This window comes from Lycorma delicatula, chromosome 3, assembly GCF_047948215.1.
Source record: "Lycorma delicatula isolate Av1 chromosome 3, ASM4794821v1, whole genome shotgun sequence".
Classification (NCBI taxonomy): Eukaryota; Metazoa; Arthropoda; class Insecta; order Hemiptera; family Fulgoridae; genus Lycorma; species Lycorma delicatula.
The window spans coordinates 81335055-81359930 of record NC_134457.1 but is presented as its reverse complement, the minus strand read 5'-3'; the positions used below and the strand labels follow the sequence as shown (position 1 = coordinate 81359930).

Here is a 24876-nt window from a genome sequence, read left to right as displayed (position 1 = left end):
TACCAGTTCTCTTGGTTCTGCCTTCTGCTGATTTAAGAATTTCCTTTTTAACATTCTCCCATTCTTCTACATTTTTTACTCAGACCTCTTGCGATGTTCTCCTCAAAAATCTTCTTTACCTCCTCCTCCTCAAGCTTCTCTAAATTTCACCGACTCATCTGACACCTTTTCTTCAGATTTTTAAACCCCAATCTACATTTCATTATCACTAAATTATGGTCACTATCAATGTCTGCTCCAGGGTAAGGTTTGCAGTCGACGAGTTGATTTCTAAACTTTTGCTTGACTATAATATAATCTATTTGATACCTTGCAGTATCACCTGGCTTTTTCCATGTGTATATTCTTCTATTATGATTTTTAAACTGGGTGTTGGCAATTACTAAATTATACTTCATGCGAACTCTATAAGTAGGTTCCCTCTTTCATTCCTTTTGCCCAGCCCATATTCACTCACAATATTTCCTTCCTTGCCTTTTCCAATGCTTGATTCCAATCTTCAACTATTATTAAATTTTCATTCCCTTTTATGTGTTTAATTGCTTGTCATTTCTTTGTATGCACACTCTACCTCATCATCATCTTAAATAAAGAAAATAATAAATGTTAACAATGATTGTCGGCTTAGGTTTTGATTTTATTCTTATTACAACAATTCTATTGCTATGCATTTTGAAATACTCTACTCTCTTCCCTATCTTCTTGTTTATTACAAAACCTACTCCTCCCGGCCCTTTATTTGAAGGTAAGTTAATTATTTTAAAATTGCCTGATCAAAAAGTTGTTTTTCTCTTCCCACCGAACCTCGCTAATTCCTACTACATCTACATTTAATCTATCCATTTCCCTCTTTAAATTTTCTAACCTACCAGCCTTGTTTAGACTTCTAACATTCCACGCTTTGACTCGCAGTATGTTATTTTTTAATTTTCTGGTGACCCCTTCCTTAGTAGTCCCCACCAACAGGGGACTACGACAGGGAATAGGAGACTAGTTTACCTCCAAAATATTTTACCAAGGAAGGTGCCTCCATCTTTGTTACATGAAAATGCAGTTACATTTTCTTGGAAAAAAAACAGCTAGTTTTCCATTGCTTTCAGCTGTGCAGTATTCAGAAGATTGAGTGATGTTAATATGGCTGTTTAAGTCTTCCTGACCTACACCCTAACAACTACTGAAAGAGCTGCTGCCCTCTTTCAGGAATCATTCCTTACTCTGGCTCTCAACAGATACCTCTCCGATATGGTTGCACCTTCGGTCCAGTCACTCTGTGTCACTGAGCACTCAAGCCCCCTCACCATCAGCAAGGTTTCATGATTCATAGAGGGAGACTGAAACGACCGAAGATATTAAAAAAAATTTAGGCAAAAAAACCAATACATATTCCTAAAAGAGGCCTACCAGAACTGTTTCCAAGAATGGTAACAGCTTTGGAATGGATGCATCATCACAGGGGGGGATACTTTCAAAGTATCAATTATAGGGATATAAAAAACCATTTAAAAAAAAAAATTCTAAAAAATTTTTAACAGAACTCATATGTGGTTTCTACTTGGTAACTGTGTCTATGATTATTAGCTGAAAAAAATTTAATAAACAAACTTTTTGCTGGAATACTTATTTAGATGATAAATTAAGAAATACTGCACATCTACAATGTGAATGTGAATGTATTGAATCGGTACATGTACTAAATCTTTATAGTAATAAAGATGCCTAATTGCATTCCAGCAGGAATCCCCATCCCCTCCAATGCAATGGACAATACGACAGAACCACCAAGCAAACTGTACCTATGAACTCAATTATCAGTTATGAGATGCCCACTATTCACTGATAGCAACACCTGACTGAATTAACAGTCTATCTTTGAATACATGTTCTTTCTAGTAGTACTAAATCTGATTATACAATCATACCATGGATATTCCTTACTAACTACTCTACTGTAATTCCTGACTGATGTTCAGCATGAGCTGAGCAAACTGATCAATGGATACACAACAAATGGAACCCATGTCTGGAAGCATCAGACAAAAAGAAATAAATTCTTGTCAGAAGTAAAATTGATCTGAGATCCTCTTCAGGCTTCAAATGCAGCAAACCTGGCCAAGGCGCAATCACACAGCTCCAGACAATACTTTAAATGAGGCACGACAGCTGCACCAACAGCAATTAATCAGCTTGGAAGCTACCTATTGTATAATGTGATAGTCCAGATCTAACACAATGGAATAGGCACAAGGAGAAATCAACAGACATCCACAGAGCTGGTTAACAATTCACTGAAACAATGGAAGCATTATCTCCACACTACTGGAAACTAACAACATTCTCTATACAAGGAACTGTGATCACTCATAGATCAATGGTACAAGACCAAATTTTTTAGCTGTTTTTTATCAAGAATATTTCTAAGCTATTTTTTATGTTCTGTAATCACTTTCTTAATAGCAACCAAAATTTCAATGTCTAACAATGTTTTACATATTCTGTTTTAGTTTGGTTCCTCTTGTATGTACAATCAAGCAGTTTTATTGATAATGTTTCATTAAAAACACAAGTTACAACTTTTTTTATTAATAATACAAGTTACATCAAAAAGAATTTTTTTTTTCATTACTATAATTTTTTCTCTATTAACGAGAAAGTAATTGCCCAAGGAAGGAAAACAAATATTTCCATCTGCATAACCTAATTAACCTAATTATCTTTAATTGGCTAACTCCCTGAATATTATCATACTAAATGCATAAAATATGGTATATAAAGCTTTTACTCACAAATCTGCTTGAATTATTATTTCTTATTGTCTTAGCATTCCCAAAAGCTTCAAGCAGAGGATTTGATTCCAATATCACATCTTTAATTTTTTGCACTCTTTGTCCACCTCCAGAAACACGTGCTATGTAAGACATGATATATTTTGCAGCTACTGTTTTACCAGCACCTGATTCACCACTGAAAATAGAAAAATAAATAAAACTGATGAAATAAGTTTAAAAAAATTATGAAAAGTGTTAGATTGTGTTGAACTTGTGTGATATAACATAACATATAATGTAGTGGGTAAAAGTAAAAAAAAGTACAAATTTCTGGAACTTAAATTTCAAGTCAGAGTCAAATCATCTAATAAAAATAAGCTAAACATTTAATTAAGATTTAGCATTGATAATCACCAAATGTTTTCAATTTACATGCTCCTTCATTCGTCCTTATACTTTTTTCAATTTACCTAAAATAAAGTATAAAAAATGTTTATTGTAATGGGTGAACAAGGAGATGTTATTTCTATATTTCAAATTTAGTTTGTAAATTATTTTACAATTGTTTTTAGAAGTTTATTATAATTTCATCTAACATTTATTTACTTTAATTCTACATCTGTCTAAAATTCAATCAATGATGAGCTGCAACCAGAACAGCCTCAAAAATCATGTGACAAAGCTTTCATAGCATGGATTCATGAAATTATGATTACTTGTCATGGATACTTATCATCTGATTCAAAAAATGACTAAAGAGAGTAACAGAAGGATTCAACTGTCACAATGAAGACAGCACAGAATATGCCTTAACAAGATTGGAGAGGCTCATGAACTCCAACAGAATCTATTATAAATATTATAATAAATATAAATAAAAATACATTATTATAAATATTAATTAATCCCTTTCATTTATTAAATCTATGACTTCAATTTCTAATGTGGTATCATATCTGTTTGCTAGTTTTTTTGAGAACTCCTGTAAACAGATTCTGGAAATACTTACTACTTTTGTACAAATAGAATTTTTTCCAGAAACTTTCTAATCTCCAGTATAATATTTCCTGTACTGGTAAAGAAATAAAGAATTAATTGTTAGTTCACAAAAGCACTTTTTACTGCTCTTTTTAATATTGGTAAAAATTGAGCAAATAAAGTTACACACATTCAATAATTTACAATAAATATGTTGTCAAATTATTAATCTACTAGTCACACAAGTAAATGTAGTGAGATAACAGTTGTATAAGTTCATAAAAAGTACATTTACTGCTTAAATAAAATTATCTTCAGATATTTCAGTGTTTACATACCTGATTATTACACACTGGTTTTCATTATCAGTTATCAAATTTCTAAACATGTTATCAGAAAGAGCGTATACATGGGGTGGATTTTCATAGGGAGCCTAAAAAATAAAAAAGAATTATAAAAAAAAATATACAAAAACTCTATACAATAACACAACATGAACTTTCATAAAATAGACAGTCAGTATCAATTATTGAAATATCGCATGTTGTAACAATTTATAAACAGAAAAAAGTGACTATGAAGGGTACTTCATAATACACAAGTTATCACCTGTTGAAATAACAACACAACTAACATACACATTAACTAATGCATTCAAAAACTAAAATGAAAATACATAAACACATAAATTTTTACAAATGTTAGTATAATAACAGATACACCTATAACACTTATTCCAATTTTTTTAATATTTTTCCCAAATGTAATCATAGGACACAACTGAACACTTACCAAGATGTGCAAGAACAGATAAAATCTGAAAATTACATAAAAATAACAATTAATTGTAATGAGGTAAAATTATTTATCCAGTATTACTAATAAGAACTGAACAAATTATTTAAGTTTTATCTATTATAATAACAAAATATGATTAAGCTTAATTAAAAAAATAACGTTTTAATCTCAAACTCACACATCTTAACATTTAAGTTACTTTTTGGGTTTATATATGGTGACTGATGCTACTGTTTTCTATCCTAGTATCAGTTGATGTCATCTAAAGAATTCAATGTTACAAAATATCTCACATACACAACTTAATGACACTCACGTACAAAATAAATAAAACCAATTAAAAAAATAAAAACTTCTCAGAGATTTATTTATAACTTTGAGAAAACAACTCAGAAATTATTACAATACAATCAAATACAAAAAACTATACTGAATACAATATAATTTATACAATGAAAAAGCAAATCTAAGCATCGCCATACAAACACAAAACCTTTCTTTTTTTTTCCTGTTTAGCCTCCGGTAAATATAGTTTAGATAATTCTTCAGAGGATGAATGAGGATGATATGTATAAGTGTAAATGAAATGTAGTCTTGTACAGTCTCAATTCGACCATTCCTGAGATGTGCGGTTAATTGAAACCCAACCACCAAAGAACACCGGTATCCACGATCTAGTATTCAAATCCATGTAAAAATATCTGGCTTTACTAGGACTTGAACGCTGTAACTCTCGACTTCCAAATCAGCTGATTTGGGAAGACGCGTTAACCACTAGACCAACCCGGTGGGTTAAGATCATAAAACCTAAACTTCCATAACTGCACAATGTCGACTGGACTAACAAGACACAGCTCCAAAAATACAATGAATAACACAGTAGAAAATTGCCATCCACCTCACACAAGCAAATCAACACATTTGAACTTAACAAATTATACTTTTTTTTCAGGGAAAAACACGGGAAAAAAATGTGTAATTTGTTATGTTCAAATGTGTTAAAATAAAACCATATTTTTTCTTAAGATTAGAAAATTACGGTGAATTTATTATGATTTGCTTTTGTATTACAAATTATACAAATGCAGAAAATATTGATGTGAAATGAATAGAATATATTACATTACAGACTAAATACATGTCTTCTTAATACAATAAAAACCAGCAGCTATAACAACAGCAGCTCTGGTGAGAGCAGTAAACAGCAATATCAGACACTGAAGATGGGTGCAAAAGTAATTGAAAGCATTATGACGCGAGTTTAAAAACATAATATTAAAGCAAATTTGTTACAGTTTATCATTGAAAAAATTTATTTTGTTTAGAATAATAAATTATTGATATCTCAATATGAAGTACTTTATTAACATCAACTTGCAATCAATGATAAAATATCATTGAAAAGACCAAATTTAAATTCTCTTCATAAATACACATTTTACTGCACTATATAAAAATATATAGATTTGGGAACATTGGCTAATCATGTTTTTTGCATACGATACATTTCTTAAACAATAATTATGATTACGTTATATCTCAGATTAAACATAATAAAAATAAGTTTCTTTATATCATTGAATGTACAAGGGCAATGTGGATCTAACAATTATATATGTATTCATATAATGGTATTATACTAACATAAAAAGAAAAATATTTAAAACTTTCAAATACAACAAATGTCAGCAATATTAAAAAATTAATGACTATGAGACATCAAATATAAGTAAAAACAATAACAAGTGATATGCTTGTTATTGTTGCTAAATCATTTTATCACTAAATTAAACACATAATGGCTTATAGATAGAAAAATCAATATTTTAAAGAGATAATTCCAGTTATGTTTGTATGTTTATTTCTTTGGGGACAATTTCATTAAATGGCCTCTGCAACAATCTGAGGCTAAATTAAATACCACAAAATAGTCAAAATAAGGATGGAAGTATGGAAACTGGAAATAGTTGAAACTAAAGAAAGATTTATGGCAGAGCTGCTCATGCAGTCTCTCAGATAAGGTTAAGGAGTTTGGAAGAAGGTGGAAAGACTTAAGGAAATATTAGTGCACAAAAAATGTATAGCAGAACTAGTGAAATAGAGGGGAAATGGTAGTACGAGAGACTAAGAGAAAAAATAGGACAGAAAATACATGCGGAAAATATAAAAAAACAGAAAGAAGAGTACTGAAGAAAGCAAGGAAGAATTATAAGATATATATATTTATAATATGGACAATGTATAGACAGAGGAAAAAATAAGAAACCACTTTATGCTATTGTGAGAGATAAGAAAAGGAATTTGAAGGATTGAATTTTAATTAGAGAAGAAAGGGAGAAGATACTGAAAGGGGATGAAGAAATCAAAGGTAGTTTGAGAAGACTTTGGAAAGTTAATTGATGTGGTCTGGGGAACAGCAGAAGTGTTTTTTCCTGAGCACACAATGAAGTATTGTCATCAGTGCTCAGACTCAATATTTATATAGTAAATAAATAAATAAATATTAAAACCCAGTAATAATAAAGCACAGCAAAATAAATTTTTATCACTGGGTAAGGGAATTAGTATGAAGTAAGAAAGTATCAAGGAAATATAAAAATTTTTTTCATAGTAATTGACATGCTGCAGGGGCTTGGTTACAAAAGGACTGGAGGAAAGTAAAATAAAAGTTATTGAAATAAAATTTTTCAAAAGTACAATAAGAAAAATAAAGAGAGAAATGTAAATGTAAAAACTCTAACAAATTCAAAAAGTGTGTTGAACACGATAGGACATATAAGAATAAAATGGCTTGGGGAAATTAAAAGAATGCGAGAAGAGAGAATAGTGATTAATATTTTTTAAATTGGAAGATAAGCAGGAAGAAAGCCAAGAGAAAGACCAAGGAAAAGGTAACAAAATAAAGTTAAGAAGGATGAAGAATGTTATAAGTATTTATGTATTTCTTCCTTTTTATAAAATATGTTATGTATAAATAATCTTTCTTAGGTAGAAAATAATATGTAGAAGAATCAATGGAGAGAAGGAACAAAACGGTCATCTACTATTCACCATCTAACCACATTTACCGAAGATGAGGAAAGAAGCAGAAGAAGAAAAATAAAATATACGTAACTGTAAACAAATCTAATTAAAATCTGAACTGTTCAATCTACAAGAACACTGGAACACAAAATATATTTTATGCTGAATTACAAACAACTTCTATTCAAATAAACTGTAATTGTATATATGCAGAAGAGACATTTTGGAATAACATGTTAGAAGAAAAAGAATAAGAAAGAAATAATTCTTAATCAGCGATTTATGGTTTAAATGATTTTTACAGCAATTTATTTTGAAATACAGCATTTTATGGATTGTAAATCAAAACATTTTCACTAAACCTGAATCAAAATATTAATCAATTTTTCAGTTAAAAAATGTTGATAGTCATCTTTGAAGATACACCTGACTAAAAAAACCTCTTAGTGTATGTGCACTTAAAAGTACACATGTTTTTTGTCATCACAAACAAAATACAACATACATAGTACGTGAAGTATTTTATAATGAAATATAGTGTTAGGCTACGTAATAAAAATGTTACACTGAAAACAAAAATAATATGATAAAAGTAATAAAATTCACAGTGAAAGTTCAAAGATGTGATTTTCAATATTATGATACAGTAATGCTTAACAATATTTTTGTAGCCAACAAGCTGAATTATTTAATAAGCTTAGTTTTCCTCCAAATGTTTCTCAACTTAGGGAGTTAAATTTTGCAATTCCATATTTATTAAAACATTCATTCTACAATAAAATGTAGTTCTGATGAATTAAAATAATTTAATGACTAATTTCTCTTGTAGTTTCAGCAATGAAATATTAGCTACACATTGTTAAATTTGCCATTCTTGCAGTATCACAAATTGAAAAAAAAAATTTATTGTATAATTGATAAAAAAAAACTTCTCTAATAAATATTGTGTATATAAGAGATAAATGGATGTTAAATAAACAAAATTGACACTATTAATAGTAACAATAATACTTACTGCTCCCTGATACATTTCAACTTCTTTTTCTCCAAAATATGGCATCTGTTTGAATGGATTGACTGAAACAAGTACTGGACCAATGCATGTCTTAATTTAAAGTCAAAGAAAATAATTTTTTTAAATATCAGAAAATGTAAAAGGTGAAGTTTTCTTTAGTGAAATCAGAGAATCTCACATGATTCTTTAGTTACTAGGGGAAAAGCAAATTACAGCATATGTGCAACTGCTGTTGTATATGTTTAATAAGTTAATAGCAGGTATAAATTTGTTATAGTCTAGCTAGGGGATTTATTTTTTCTCAATTTCTCAGCTAACATCATTTTTTGTTATAACTATAATGTATACATTAAAATTAAAAATCTTTTAGATATCAAAAGTTGACATTAAAAATAACATGCAGATAATGTGAGCTGCATCTTATATATTCATATAGCTCTGATGAATCTGACAATCCGCAATACATCATGAAAAATCGACTTTTTAGTTGAATACTTAGCTAACAGATTTTTGCATAATATTTCACTACAACTTCCACTCTAGGTACCATTAACTGTTGATGAGCATGCTTATCACAAAAGTCAGTTCTTAAAAAAATTACTATAATTCCTTAAATACTGTTGAAAAAATGCGTGAAAACTTTTGAGTAAATAATTCAAGTATTGAATCACTGATTTAACTTAGCAGCTTTCATATTTTTGAATCCAAAGTTTAGTTCTGTAATGCAGTGTTCAAAATTTTTAAGAAGTTTTTCAAAAAACTGTTCTCTGTTCTGAAGTAAATAGCAAAATGGTTCAAACATTGTAATCCTTGTTATTAAAAAGGTAAAGAAAAACTAGATAAAATTTTAGCACCTTCATTGATATTTCAGTGAGTGAGTATGGAATATTGAGAGAAATACAAATTTTTTTTGTTTTTAGAAAAACATTTTAAAAATTTTTTATGATATATCTGATAGTAATTAATGTCTGAAAAAAGTAATTCTATTAATAAGCTTCGGTAGTAAAATTACTGGAAAGATAAAATGCAGTGTTATTATCACATTACGCAATTTATTATAGACTTTTTATAAGTACAAGACGTGTGCTTATTGAATGATACACAAATGTTGGTAAAAATGTTTGTTATGGGCATTTGAACAAGTTTTACCCACATACTGAAATTCAATCTCAATGTAAAGAAGATTACACTGAGATTGAATGTAATCTAGTCAATTTAATTTAACCACAGATACATGATTGTGGGTAAATATAACACAAGAAAATATTGGAAAATATTTTTCCAATATTCAGCACAAGATAATATTGGCTATAATATATTTTTCTTGATTAATGTTAACATAAAAAACAAAAACACAACTTAAACGATCTTAACAAATGAACGAATCCTGTCATGTGTTTGAACAACGTTCACCTTAGTTTATTACCTCAGTTTGGATTAATTATTCTAAACATTTAATTATTTGCCGATTCAATAAAATAAATAACATTCCTTATTTAGTTTATATTTCATAATATTTTAATGTAATCTTTAACTTTCTATTTTAAACATATGACATTTTTGTATGTTAATTAGTTATGCACTGATATTATAAAACATGTTGAGTCTCTGATGGCTGGTACTAAACTTAACAATAGAGAATTAAATTTATTGATACAATATTCATATAAAATATAAGCTGTTAACAGAGCCAACTGCATACAGACAAGTTCAATTAATTCATAATGAGTAAGAACTAGACAGTTATAGTTTTATTTTATTTTTACAACATACAAAGGAGGAAAGGAGGTATCTAACACCATGTTAGATTTACATAGGACTAAAGAATCCAGTTTGAAGAGAGTTTACAGCTGGTGCAATTCATTTAAAGATGGTTAAGAGAGCTGTAAATGAATCATATGCTTGTCAGTAAAGAAACTCAATAAATCAAGATAGACTAGCGCTTATTTGAAAAATTATTTTTTATTGTTTCAATAATATTAATCAGTGGTTACTATTACAGAAATATCTCTAAAATTAGAAATATATTGGAAGTGCAGAAGCTTGCCAAGTTCAATCGAATGTGAAGATCACTGTGTTCTTCGATTTCAGCAGCTTGGTGCATCATGAGTTATTGCCACCAGGTCATACAGTTAATAAAGGAGTACTACCTGGAAGTTTTATGCCATTTACCTGAAGCAAGAAAACACCTGGATCTGTGGCGAAATACCTGTTCACAGTTCACTGCTTGTTCTTGAATTTTTGGCCAAAAACAACACCATTTAACGCAGAGGACTCAGCCTCTGCATTTGCCAACATGGCATCCCTGTGACATATTCCTATTCTCCAAGCTGAAAAGAACCATGACAGGATGATGTTTTAACAATACTGAAGAAATAAAGACAGATTGCTAAAGGAGCTAAACGCCATGCCGAAAATTCTAGCAGTGCTTCGAAGATTGGAAAAAGCCCTGGTACAAAAGTATTATATCCGAAGGGGAATATTTTGAAGGTGAAAAAATCAATACTGATGAATATATAAAGATTTGTTGAAAAAAACTAAAATTCTGCATATTTTTTATCAAACCTCATAAGTACTATTGATGGAGAAAAACTGGATTTTATTTCTTCAATTTTTAAAATGGTAAATAAAATTAATTTTATACAGATTTACAGTAGATATTTCAATTTAAAAAGAATCAGAAGTAGTTACATAATAGTAGACATTTACCACATTACAGTTTCTTTTTAACACTTGCAGAAGCACATTTTGTACAATCTACTAACAGTGATATATCTCCATCATGTTTATTTACAACAGTTATTACATTTCTTGTAAAAGGGGGTGATTTTTCATTGTTATGTTCAGCAACAACTAAAGTACTCTGTAACCTTTTTGAAGAAAACTAGAAAAAAGGAAACAAAAGAAAATCATCTAACAAAATTGTTCAAAATTAAAAGCTTATCAGTAAAGAATTTCAGTTACTCACTAGTCTAGTCAGTCACTAGTTAAGCATTAGTCTTAGTGCTTATTTGAAAAATCAACAGATTTTTGTTACAGAAATAGGTTTAAAATTAAAAATATACTGGAAGTGTAAAAACAGTAGTAAGAGATCATCTTAACTTAAGTAAAGTGAATGGTAGGTGGGTTTCCCACGTTTTCAATTCTGAACACAAAGAAAGAATATTGCAACATGAAGTTACATTACAGCAACATTAATCGTCAAATGTAATTGTTTGCTACTATTTTCAACTGGTAAAAACAATGGCAAACTTCTTTAAGACTTCACAGGAAATTTACTTCAACTTTCTAACGGAACTGAAAGTAAGGTAACAACTAAAAACAAGTAAGTAAATCCTGCAATTCATTACAAATGAGAGAAATCCAATTTGGTATTTTGTTTCCTCCAGGGAAATGCTTGCTGTTACACTTTAATTTAATTATAGAGATGGTGCAAGAGCTGAAGTAGGCTACCCCAACCTCCAAGGATTGAACTATCATATCTTCAGTCTAAGGTAATTTTAAGAGGGAAAAAGTTTGATTCAATTAAGGAGGTCGCTGATGTTGAACAAAAATGGGTCAATATGCAACCAAAAAGACTTCTTCTCCTTTGGGATCAGAATAGTGTATACATACATATATATTTATTCAACAAATAAATAATAGCTATGAAATCCCAATACACATATTATTATGTTGGAAATGAAGCTGGTACAAAATGTGCTTCTGTAAGTTTTAAAAAGAAATTATAATTTAGTAATTATCTACTTTTATTCTTTTTAAATTGATATACCTACTGTAAATCTGTACAAAAATTAATTTTATTTATCATTTTAAGGATTGGAGAAATAATAAAATTGGGTTTATATTTTAATCCAATAATATACAAGCTAAATAAATAAATAATTTATTACAGTATATATAAATAACAATACGCTTTCAGCAATGCATAAAAAATAAATGGAAAACCTCTGTGTATATCCAAGAAATGTATAATTCAAAAAGTAAAAACTGGATATCCTTATTTACTGAATCTAAAAATTAATATTCAAATAAAATAATAATTAGTGTAAAATAATTACAAAGTTTAATGGATAAACTTTGTAATTTTTTTTTTTATAAAAAAAAATCCAAAAGAAGTTGGGCTTGTTGTTACATAAAATTGGAAATTAAGAAGTAAATTGCACACACACAATGACCAGTGCTTACTGAAAATGTTCTTACATCAATTACAGATGGTAAAATATTTTATTTATATTAGGCCGTTAAATTCTCACTAATCTGACCTACCTTAGAACTTAACAGGGAGGATAATGTTGACAGGGTATGTTGTTAAAAAAATTACATATCAAATGAGCCCTTCATGAATTAAAATGTAAACAGGCAGGCAGATAGATGAGGAAATGAAATAGAACTGACAACCACTTCTACAAAATAAATTTGATTTTATTCTTTTATTATAATCTCATTACACTTTACACTTGAAACAATAAGTGACAGTTACACTAAGTGTTTATATATAACTGAACAATGAATAAATAAATATTTAAATTAACTATCTACATGAAGGGCACATAACAATTAATATGTATGACATAACACAGTCAATGTTGTTGACAGCAACTGTTTTGTTTTGCTCAATAGTCAAAGCAAAATATTACCAACACAATGAAAATGTATTTTTAATCAATTTTATTACACTTAGTTTTGAAATTCAGTTACCTTCACTGCCTTTCAAATAACGGCATTTCCAAGAAGTGGATAATACCACTAAGCAATCTTATTAATAGTAATAATAATTATATAAATTGTTAAAATTTATTTAATACAAGTAGCATTTTTGTAGTTTTAATTCAGTTAACCAATTTTTTAATTACAACTTCCCAACAGGCTAAATTTTAACAATTTTTCAACCTAGTTAAAGCTCTAAATATGTATTATGATGAGATAAGTAATGCAAAACCTCAGTCCCAGCTGGAAATGAAACCTTGAAAAAATGTTTTCATATTAATCTTATATATTATTTGTATACATATATATATATATACTTTTTATAAAATTAATATTAATAATCTTACTCTTTCACCAATTCTGTAAGAAGGAAATATTTTTAGGTCAATAATAGCTGTGTAGACTTGACAAGATTTACTTGACTCATAGTTGTTAAAAGATTGTAATAACACCACAAAATAAGTATGAATACACAATAAAAATAATCACCAATCACATGATTTATACATCAGATCTATATTTAAATTTAAGCTGTAATTTTATAATAACAATAAAATTATTATTAAAGGATACAAATATGTAATCATCCATAAATCTTTTTTTAAGGTTTTCAACAATTGCATCTTCAGAAACTTTTGGTAGCAAAACCATATCATCAACTCCAGATAACTTAACATTATGACTCTGCCAGTGATAAACCTGTGAAAACATAAATAATTATGATTAACAGTTACTTGTACAATAACTGAAATCACTTTTATAACATACTAGAAATAATAAAATGTCATAACTTACTAATCAAAATTAATTAGAACTCACAACAAAAATGCGCATACAGTTAAGTAAACAAACCATAACCATAATTCTTCAAAAAGCAAGAAACTAAGTTAAAAACGTTGGTATTTCAATTACAATATACTGCTACCACACAAGGCTAGTTAACATTCACTTACTTAATATCCCATTAATCAAACCCAATATATTATTCACGCGTAAAATAGTAAGATAATAAACTACTTAAATTACCACTTACAAGCGAATTAACCTAATGACACATAACCTCAAAATATATAAATTACAACTTACCATTTTTAAAAGACTACATTCATATATAATATGGATTTAATAAAATCGGAAATTTAATCAATTTTCCATATGTTACAATAGATGACACAGCTGTCTTCCTTAAATGACTCACACGAGTGAGTCAACTAATAACAGAACTTACGCACTAAACATACACATTTGTCCTCGCCGCACTCCAGTTTATTTTGAAACCAGGTGACATGACATGACATAACCTATAAAAATATATAAACAGCTGTGTTTTTAGTTTCGTGGCTTAAATATTATCATATAATATTAAAATGTAAGAATTTATCAAGAAAAAATAAAATAAATTTTTTTGCCACAAGTTCATTCCAGTTAGATAGTAATATACCTATAGCATTATAAATTACATATTAGTCTGTTTATGTTGGCTAACTTGTAGATTGCATTGAAAGTACGCAGTCCGTCCGTTCATAGGTCGCTAGGGTTGATTAGGTTAAGTACCGATTACATTTTGTGTGTGCTCCGCATTATATTAAGTACAAATTTATAGTTAAAAAAAATGTTTTCATCGAATGTTCGAGTCTGTCAAAATTTAATCGCCGGTTTCAAAGTAAGTTTTATATATGTACTTGACATTAAAGCTTTTAGGGACAGTAACAGACCTTAGATCAAAAGTCAACATTTAATATGATTAGAAGGAATTTAAGTAGAAATTTAACTTTCCAAAATCCTGTGAGTTATAAGTTTCTCCAAATCAAACACCCTATTAAGTGGATTTAATTTTTACATTATTTATGTATTGTTTTAGTTATATATTTCTGTGTGGTTCGTTCATAAAGAAGTTTAAATAAATAATCTGAGCGTTATTGATATGTAGTAATCTTTTTCTAAAACCTACAAAATTATTTGTATTTACTTAGCTATCTGGACTTGCATATTATTTTTAATCATAAATCATATCTAGCCAAATTCAATTTTAGTATTCATTTTTTATTTGGGGTAATATACTTGTCTACCTGAATAGACCAACTGAAATTGGTGATTTCTGACCATGTTTCACTTATTAACCTATTCTACCCTATTTCATTGTTTATATTTCATATAAAGATAAATATATATCACTAGTATTATTAATAAAGTCAGAATAATATTTGTGTCTTTCAAGAAAAATTTTTTGAGATACCTGTGATTTTTCTTTTTTTAACTATTAACCTGAAAAAATTAAATTAAACCTGATCAATTAGAATTTTTAAGATATAAACTAGATATTAAAACAAAAACTTAACTTCAGTGAACTATGATTTAAAAATTATATACTTTAACAAAATAATACACACTTGAATTCCTTCAAAAAATTAAACGTTTTAACATTTTATTTAATATAATTAATGTAACTATTATTGTTGCCACTCTCAACCAATTAGTAATTTTTTGTTACTACTTGATGTTAGCAATAATATTAATGTAACTGTACTGTAGTCACATGCACTGTGTAACAAATTGTCTTGAATCACTGAAGTCATTGTGTTCAGTATTAAATATGAATGTTACAGTTTTAGAATGCATTAAGTTAGATATTGGCTTATCAGTTATTTAACTGTAAATAAGTAGCTATCTGCCAGTGAAATGCATTTGTAAACTTAAAAAAATGATTGTTTGTGACTGACTAGTGCACTTTAAAACATCAAATAACTAAAATATCAAATAATATTCTATTTGTGTCCTGATAGCAATTCTCCAGGGATTTATTTTCAGTTGTTTTTAATACGTTTTAGACAAATAGTATATTAGATTATCATACTTTTGGAACTATTTTTTATTTTGCTTGTAGAAATTTACCACCAGTCTCTCAACCTACATCAATTAAATTGATTATTATATTAATTTTATGGTACAGTATAACATTTTGTCTAACTATTGTGTTTAATCATGGTGCAATGTATGATGAAAAAGAAGAAAATCATTTTCTAAGTATAATTTATGATAACTTTTAACCTACAATGATTGTGTAACCTTACACATGAAAAATTGTTATTTTATGGTAATGTAATTTGTTGACCTTGTATGCAGTTGTATATTTCATTCAAAAGGTTCAGAATTTGAATACACGTTAGCACAGAATTTTTTACATGCAGTTATAATTCAAATTTTGTTTACATTCAGACAAATTTAAGGTTCACATTTGCATAATTTTGAATTTTTTCTTTTAGGTTTTGATTGTTTTTCCTTTTCTGAAAACCTTTTATGAATTAACTTTCTAAATTCAACTCATCTTCTATTTTATATTTTGTTATACCCAAACTTCCATAAATATGATAAATATTTTACCATAAATATGATAAAAAAATTACCCTTCTTTTCTGTACTGTTTGTTCTATTTTTAGTAGATTTTCATAAATTTCCATAGTACTTCTAAATGTATTGATCTTCTGTAATCATCAGGACGTTTATATTTTCCTTAGGATTTTCTTTTCTAAAATAAATATTTTTTTTATAGAGAATATTTGTAAACATTCAAAACCGTATAAGGCTTGGGGTAGAATGTCTCCATTTTATAATGTCTGATTTTTAAATTTTTAGATAAACATTTTTTGTAATAAATGTTATGGATCCTGAAATTGGCATCTGTTTCTGTTTATATTTAATTGCTCCTTTAACTACACCATTTGGGTTTATGATTTGGGGGAGATTTTTATTTATTTCATTTTTAGATCGAGAGTTAAAGAACCATTCCATTGTTTCAAATGAGATTTGTAGATCAATCTTATTTATGCATTTTTCTAATTCTAAAATTTTTTTCTGGTTTCTTTGTCGTTTGCTAATATTACCAAATCATCTGCAAATGCAAGAACATTTATATTAAAGTTATTTTTAACTCCTGTTTTAATATTTTGATCTATTTCTAATTGCTTTAGTTGTATTCTCCATTCTCATATAACTTTTCCTAAAATTCAATTAAGTAAACAAAGAATTTATATTTTTAATTATAAATCTAGTCAATTGGGCTGGTCCACTGATTAAAACTCATCATCGCAAATCTGTTGTTTCACAGTTGATTTTCAAAATTGAAGGTTCTATAATTCAAGTTGTAGTAAAAACTAATTGCTTTTATTAACATTTGAATACTAGATAGTGGATACTGGTGTACTTTGGTGATTCGGGTTCAATTAACCACATGTGTCAGGAGTGGTTGGCCTACGTCTGTACCTTATTCACATGTCATACATATTATTCTCATCTCATAGGATCATAGAGGGGTTGCTTATTGTTCACTAGTTTAACAGATTTGAAATGTACGCATTAGGAAAATAAATAAAAAATAATATATTTAGAATTTTTTTTTGATTTTGCTAGAGAATGCAACTTGATCAATTTGAAATTCTCCTAGCATTTGATTTGGGGATTTCAAACTTGTATACCTTTTAGGTTTCTTTCTAAATCTTGCCTCATCAACTACAAGTTAAAAGTTTTACAAAACTTTATTAGTATTTTTCCATTTAAATTTGTTTTTTGTGACTCATATGTTTTCCATTAATTTCTAAATATTTTTTATACCAATCTGAGCTTAAAGTCATTCATAATGATTTTTATATGTTTCAGGTTTAATTTTTTCATTTTTCATATCCTTGTCTGACTCCCATTTTGATTTCAAAGGGCTCAGACAATATTCCCATAAATTTAATTTTAGAATAATGTTTCCTTTATGTTATTTGTAGTTTTGGGGTTAATTTAAAATTCTTTTGTTATCTTAGAGATTCTCTGTGAATTGAATTGTATGGATTTTTGAAGTCCACAAAAATCGTGATCATTTCAGGATACTTACCAAATAATTCGAAAATTAAAAATTTGTTCTGTGCAACTTCTTCTTGGCCTAAAAACATTTTGGTTTCCTTCTATTATTATTGGATAATATTTTATTTGGTACAGATAAGAGATATATGCCTCTATAATTATTTGAATGTGTCTTATCTCCTTTTTTATGTATGTATGAATTAAAGCCTTTTTCCAATCCTCGGGAATTTTTGTCAGTCTGACAAATCTGTTTGAATAACAACTCTAATTTCTCTGTAAATCTATCATTAGCATATTTTAACATTTCTGCAACTACGCTGTCTTCTCCACTAGTTTTATTGTTTTTAAGTTTCTTAATTATGCTTATAATTTCGTCTTTGTTTGGTGATTTGAAATGTGGAATATCATTGTTTAAGTTCTCAAAATTAAAAGTTTTTGGCTTCAGGACAGTTTAGTAGATTTTCAAATACTTCCAAGTCTTTCAAGTTATCTTGAGAGTTTATCATTATTTCAATTTTTTATTTTTAAAATTCAGGCAGATGGGCGATAGTCTTTGATTTGGTACCAAAATGATATAACTATTGTTTCTATAGTTTGTTTTTTTTTTTTTAATTTTTACTTTTCGGCTTTTATTATTTTGATGTTTGGACTATTCTATTTCATCCTGTTCTTGAGGATTGTTTGATGGAATTATATTTAAGCCAGAATTTACGTTTGAACTTTGAAGCTTCCTTGCATTTTTCATTCCACCATTTTCTCTTTTTATTTTTAAAGGAAGGAAAACTATTAATTAATTAGCGTAATTGTTTCTTGTTTTAAGTTGTTCCAATCATCATCTTTAATTACGAGGGATATTTCTCCCTCGCTAGTAAAGACCGCTGGGAAAATTTTCTCCTTAAGGTTGGCGAACCTGTGTCGTTAATGGCCACGTTAGTAATGTTCACACTGCGTTGTTGTATGTAAGTTGTCGCGTTGTAATATCTTTGATGTCGTGTGAGTTTATTACGTTATAAAATGAATAGGAAAATCGATATTGCCTCCGACTGTGAAATACTGGAGTCATACACTTTTTGAACCATCAAAACGTTAAGCCGGCTGAAATTCATAGGCAGTTGGTTGTTGTGTGCGGTGATAATATAATGAATGAAAGAAACGTCTGAAAATGATGTGAAAGGTTTAGAAATAACAGAATTAATGTGCATGATGAACGTTCGGGGAGGCCCTCGATAATCACCGAGGACTTGTTGAAATGCGTCGATGATGAAATCAGAAAAGATCGTCGCCCAATGATTTCCGACCTGGCCCTTCTTTTTCCTGATGTTTCAAAAGCTTTAATCGGTCGCATTGTTCATGACCATTTAGGCTGCAGAAAGGTTTGTGCACAGTGGGTGCCGCAAGTCTTAACGGAATATCACAAAGGATTCCGAATGGGATTTGCTTTGGAATTTTTGATGCGCTTTTTTAAGGTGACCAGTTCCTTAATTCAATTCTTACCGGCAATGAAAGATGGATTTCTTATTACACGCCAGAAAGAAAACTCAGTCACGTAAATGGCGTCATCCTCAATCGCCAACCAGACCGACGAAGATCAAGTCACAGCTATTTGGGCGCAAAATGATGGCCACAGTCTTTTGGGATCAGTTTGGCATACAGAAATGCAGAAGCTTGCTGCGAAACTACGTAAGTTACGGCGCGCCATGCAGAATTGGCGACGTCTTGCTGCACGATAATGCACGTTCATACGTTGTGGGTCCGACACGTGATTTACTGAGAACATTTGGATGGGAAATTTACGATCACCCGCCACATAGTCTGGACTTAGCTCCTTCTGATTACCATTTGTTTGGGAAATTGAAAGAATTTTTGAGTGGTAAGCAATCTGCGGGTGACGGTGAACTTAAAAATGCTGTTAATCAATGCTAAATGGACTGGCGGCAAAAGAATATGACGAGGGTATATTGAAGCTAGTGTATCGCTACGATAAATATCTTAATTCCTGTGGCAATTATATAGAGAAGCAGTGTAAGGTATGTAGTTTATGAGAAATAAAAAATATTTATAAAGTTTTCAAAATAATTTTTTTTATTGTGAAACTCTCTTTACTCTAGAGATATCCTCTCGTAATTTAATTTCTTTTTTGAATTTTTCTCTTTCTTCAGTTTTAACTATTCTGTTTTGAATTTGTAATTTCTTGATGATAGATTTATTCTTTTTAATTTGAACTTTAGATATGCTTTTGAATTCAATTTGGGTTAAATGTTGATCCAAATCAAAATCTATTTTTCTTTAGTATATACAATTTTATATTTTTGCTAGAAATTGTGATGTGATTAATTTCAAATTCTCCTAGCATCTTGTCACCATTAACTTCAAGTTAAAATTTTACAAAAGTTTACATGCTTTTTCCACTTATATTAGTTTGCTTGTAATCCAAATGTTTTCCTTTAATTTGTAAATCTTCTTTCTCTTTACCAATCTGAGCATTAAAATCACTCATAATGATTTTTATATGTTTCGGGTTTAGTTTATTTATTTTATTTTCAAATGATTCCAGAAGGTTTTGACTTTAATTATGTTGTTGATATTATCTTGATTAATTGAGGCATGGCAGTTGATCAGATCATAATATTTATTTTTACATTTGATTATTAGAATAGATAATCTATTACTTGGAGATTTTATTTTATTTACATATTGTTTATCGACTAAGAAGGTTGTTCGAAATGCTATTAAGGAGAGTTTTCTAATTTGTGGGCTGGTTTCCTTAAAATATTTTAAAATTTCATAATTAAAGTTACTTTCATCTGTAGATCGTGTTTTTTGTATTGCACAGATTCTAATATTCAATTTTTGTAGTAGTTTTATCAATTCCATTAACAAAATAATTCCTTTTTAATTTGTAGTTTTAGATTTTGAAGGTTTGTAAAGTTCTCCAATGAGTTTTCTTTTTCTGACCCCAAAGAATCTAAGTCAGCCAGTTGCATACTTTCGTATGAAGGATTTTTACCTCCTGCAGATTTATTTTTGAGAAAACACTTCTTTCTTATGTTTATTAATTTTTCAAATCTTAGAGGCATGAAAGTTATAACTACAACAATAAATTTTAGAGGTTCTTTGGTTTGGTTTATCTGAAAATTTTCATACTATCCAGCACTATTAAAAGGAAGCTATTCCTGTTACTTGGTCCTAATAAACGATTTTGCCAAATATTTTCAGAATGGAGAATTCGCCGCTGATTCAACATTTTAATAGTTTTAAAAAAAAATTGTAAAATTTTTGGCATTTTACTGAATCATTGGCATCTGTTATGAATTCATTTAGTGATAGCTGGATAAAAAAAGTTCATTTAATTCAGTATTAAACGTAAAAGAAAAAGTTCACACCTAGAAATGAAATTAAAACATCTGATGTGGATACTACATGACTTCCTTGTATGCCTATTAAATTACATGTTCAAATTTTTAAAAGTACTTTTTTTTTTGTCTTCAGTCATTTGACTGGTTTGATGCAGCTCTCCAAGATTCCCTATCTAGTGCTAGTCGTTTCATTTCAGAATACCCTCTACATCCTACATCCCTAACAATTTGTTTTACATATTCCAAAACGTGGCCTGCCTACACAATTTTTCCCTTCTACCTGTCCTTCCAATATTAAAGCGACTATTCCAGGATGCCTTAGTATGTGGCCTATAAGTCTGTCTTTCTTTTAACTATATTTTTCCAAATGCTTCTTTCTTCATCTATTTGCAGCAATACCATTTATAGGTGGGTGTCACTTTATCCACCCATCTGATTTTTAACATTCTCCTAGAGCACCACATTTCAAAAGCTTCTAATCTTTTCTTCTCAGATACTCCGATTGTCCAAGTTTCACTTCCATATAAAGCGACACTCCAGACATACACTTTCAAAAATCTTTTCCTGTCATTTAAATTAATTTTTGATGAAAACAAATTATATTTCTTACTGAAGGCTCGTTTAGCTTGTGCTATTCGGCCTTTTATATCGCTCCTGCTTCGTCCATCTTTAGTAATTCTACCTCCCAAATAACAAAATTCTTCTACCTCCATAATCTTTTCTCCTCCTATTTTCACATTCAGTGGTCCATCTTTGTTATTTCTACTACATTTCATTACTTTTGTTTTGTTCTTGTTTATTTTCATGCGATAGTTCTTGCGTAGGACTTCATCTATGCCGTTCATTGTTTCTTCTAAATCCTTTTTACTCTTGGCTAGAATTACTATATCATCAGCAAATCGTAGCATCTTTATCTTTTCACCTTGTACTGTTACTCCGAATCTAAATTGTTCTTTAACATTATTAACTGCTAGTTCCATGTAAAGATTAAAAAGTAACGGGGATAGGGAACATGGTTGTCGGACTCCCTTTCTTATTACGGCTTCTTTCTTATGTTCTTCAATTGTTACTGTTAAAAAGTACATAAAATTTTATTTCACTAATAACTTTTGATATTTTTTTATTATTTTTATTGTTATTGAATTATTATTTATTGTAATTTTTTTTTACAATCACAAGTTAATAATTATTAATAAATCAATATATTTAAATTAATAAAGAAAAGGAAATAAATTCGAATTCCAACCGATGTGCCTTCCCCGTGTAAGATCAAAATATTTCATTAAATTAAAATTTTATTTGGCTATAACTCTGGAACCAATGAAAATAAGTGCCACTTATGATATATCGTTGAAAAGCTCTCAATGAGAAGAGCTTATTACTGCAGTTAAGAAAGTCCAAAATCCAACTTTTTTTGGATTTTGGGCTTTTTTGGACATTTCTGGTAAAGTCGATTGCAATCAAAAGGGGAAGTGCGCAACTAGATGTTACAACAGTACTAAATCCAAAATTTCAACATCCTACGGCCCATATCGTTTTTGAGTTATGCGAGATACATCCGTACGTACAGATGTCACACCGAAACTAGTCAACATAGATTCAGGGATAGTCAAAATTAATATTTCCATAGAAATCCGAAAACTGAAATTTTACGCGATCACAATACTTTCTTTACTTCGTACAAGGAAGCAGAAAGGTAAACCACATTAATACACACCACTTATTTGTAACAGAAGAATGAAAAGAATAACTTTTCTCAACAGGTTTCTGTTTTTCCCAAACACCCTGATTAAAAATTACCAGACCGATAAATAGCTATCTACCGTCAACCAACTTTATACATCTTTTATCATACCGAGAGCATCAACCAGTATCATGACATAACCCTTTTGACCACTCTTGACTGTAGCACATAGTGGCTTTGAGAGAATGGACAAAAAATAAATTATACTAAGAGAATGTGCAGTTAAGCAATTCATCTTGTGAAAAATATTCTCCTGGCATCACAAAAGATGTGTGGTCTAGAATGATTGTAATGCAGTCTTTAATCTTACCTTCTGTTCATTACCCATTACAATCTTATATATATATATATATATATAAATGAATGTTTGTCTGTTTGCCCAATATGCGTTTCTGTATCACTCATCCGATTGCGATGAAGCTTTGGTGAGTTGTTTGCTGAATATCTTGGGATATTCCATTACGATGCTAATTATGATTACAGTCTTCATCCAAGTGTGTGATTGTTGGAAAAATTTATAAATTATCAGTATCCTCAAATTTAAGAGTGAAACACCAGGAATGTACTGCGAGGATGGAAAAGCGAAATTGCCAGAATTACATTCACCACCCGAACTATTATCAACGTTGGTATCAGGTGACACAAGTCTATACAAGCATTTATTAGTAAGTACAGTTAATGTTTCCAAATGACATCGTTCGGTGCAACAAATATCGTGCGCGATAATTACATGACAACATTCACAGTGCATGGGCAAATTTATCATAGTGCAGGATCACTAATACCACCGCCGAACGCAGATTACAAATTTCTTCAAATTTATTTCATGGGAAACACAGATGAACAAATCGATCAACCTTGTCGATTCAATACGGGCGCTAAATGAGAAATTGACGCTGCATTACAAAATTTATTCGATCAACACAGAAAATTAATTTGATTGCTCAGAACTGCCCTTGAACAAATGCCAGTTGATAACTACAAATTTGTAGTTAGAGCAGACAAAACATCTGTCGGCCAACACGAAAGACAGTATAATACGTGATGCAGTTGTTAATGATGGCAATGTGAATCCCAATGAATTGGGAAAAATGCTAATACTACCGGCCACATTTACAGGTAGTCCACGGCACATGCATGAATACGTGGAAGATGCAATGACGTATATTCGCACATACGGCCGTCCAAATTTGTTTATTACATTCTCATGCAATCCTGTGTGGGATGAAATAAAAGAACTTTTGTTAACTGGACAATCGTCATCGGATGGTCATGATATTTCCACGCTGTTGGATGTATTCCATTGAATGGCAAAAAAGAGTATTGTCACATGCACACATTTTGATTTGGTTGATCGGAAAAAATCACACCAGATCAAATTGATGAAGTCATTTCAGGAGAAATAACAGATGTCTACATTGATCCAAATTTATTTGAAGTTGTCACCAAAAACATGATTCGTAGTCCATATGGCTTACTCAACAACAATTCACCATGCATGTCTGATGGGAAATGGACGAAACGATACTCAAGAGACTTACTTGCCGAGACTATCACTGACAATATCTACTCTTACTTGATGATCAACTGAAGATGGCGGCAAATCCATCACTTTAAAAGTACACAACAGTTACTCTCGAA

At 29.6% G+C, this 24876-nt stretch overlaps 2 protein-coding genes across 3 annotated transcripts in view; one reads left to right on the top strand and one right to left on the bottom strand.

Moving 5' to 3' along the window:
- LOC142321735 (unconventional myosin-Ie-like) overlaps nt 1-14549 on the bottom strand; it is a 476048-nt gene extending 461499 nt beyond the window's left edge. The window contains exons 1-5 of one of the 2 annotated variants that reach the window (XM_075360061.1): nt 14377-14549; nt 13864-13989; nt 8581-8670; nt 4082-4176; nt 2784-2961 (exon numbers count right to left, since the gene is read on the bottom strand). In XM_075360061.1, coding sequence (XP_075216176.1) covers nt 2784-2961; nt 4082-4176; nt 8581-8670; nt 13864-13989; nt 14377-14379 — 492 coding nt within the window. In that variant the 5' untranslated portion in view covers nt 14380-14549. Of the gene's footprint in view, nt 1-2783; nt 2962-4081; nt 4177-4535; nt 4561-8580; nt 8671-13863; nt 13990-14376 lie in introns of those variants that run through there. The other variant, XM_075360062.1, reaches the window with a different exon arrangement.
- A 247-nt stretch (nt 14550-14796) lies between these two features.
- wal (electron transfer flavoprotein subunit alpha wal) overlaps nt 14797-24876 on the top strand; it is a 32775-nt gene continuing 22695 nt past the window's right edge. Inside the window, exon 1 of the mRNA XM_075360060.1 lies at nt 14797-14953. Within this exon, the coding sequence (XP_075216175.1) occupies nt 14903-14953 (51 nt within the window). The 5' untranslated portion in view covers nt 14797-14902. The remainder of the gene's footprint in view (nt 14954-24876) is intronic.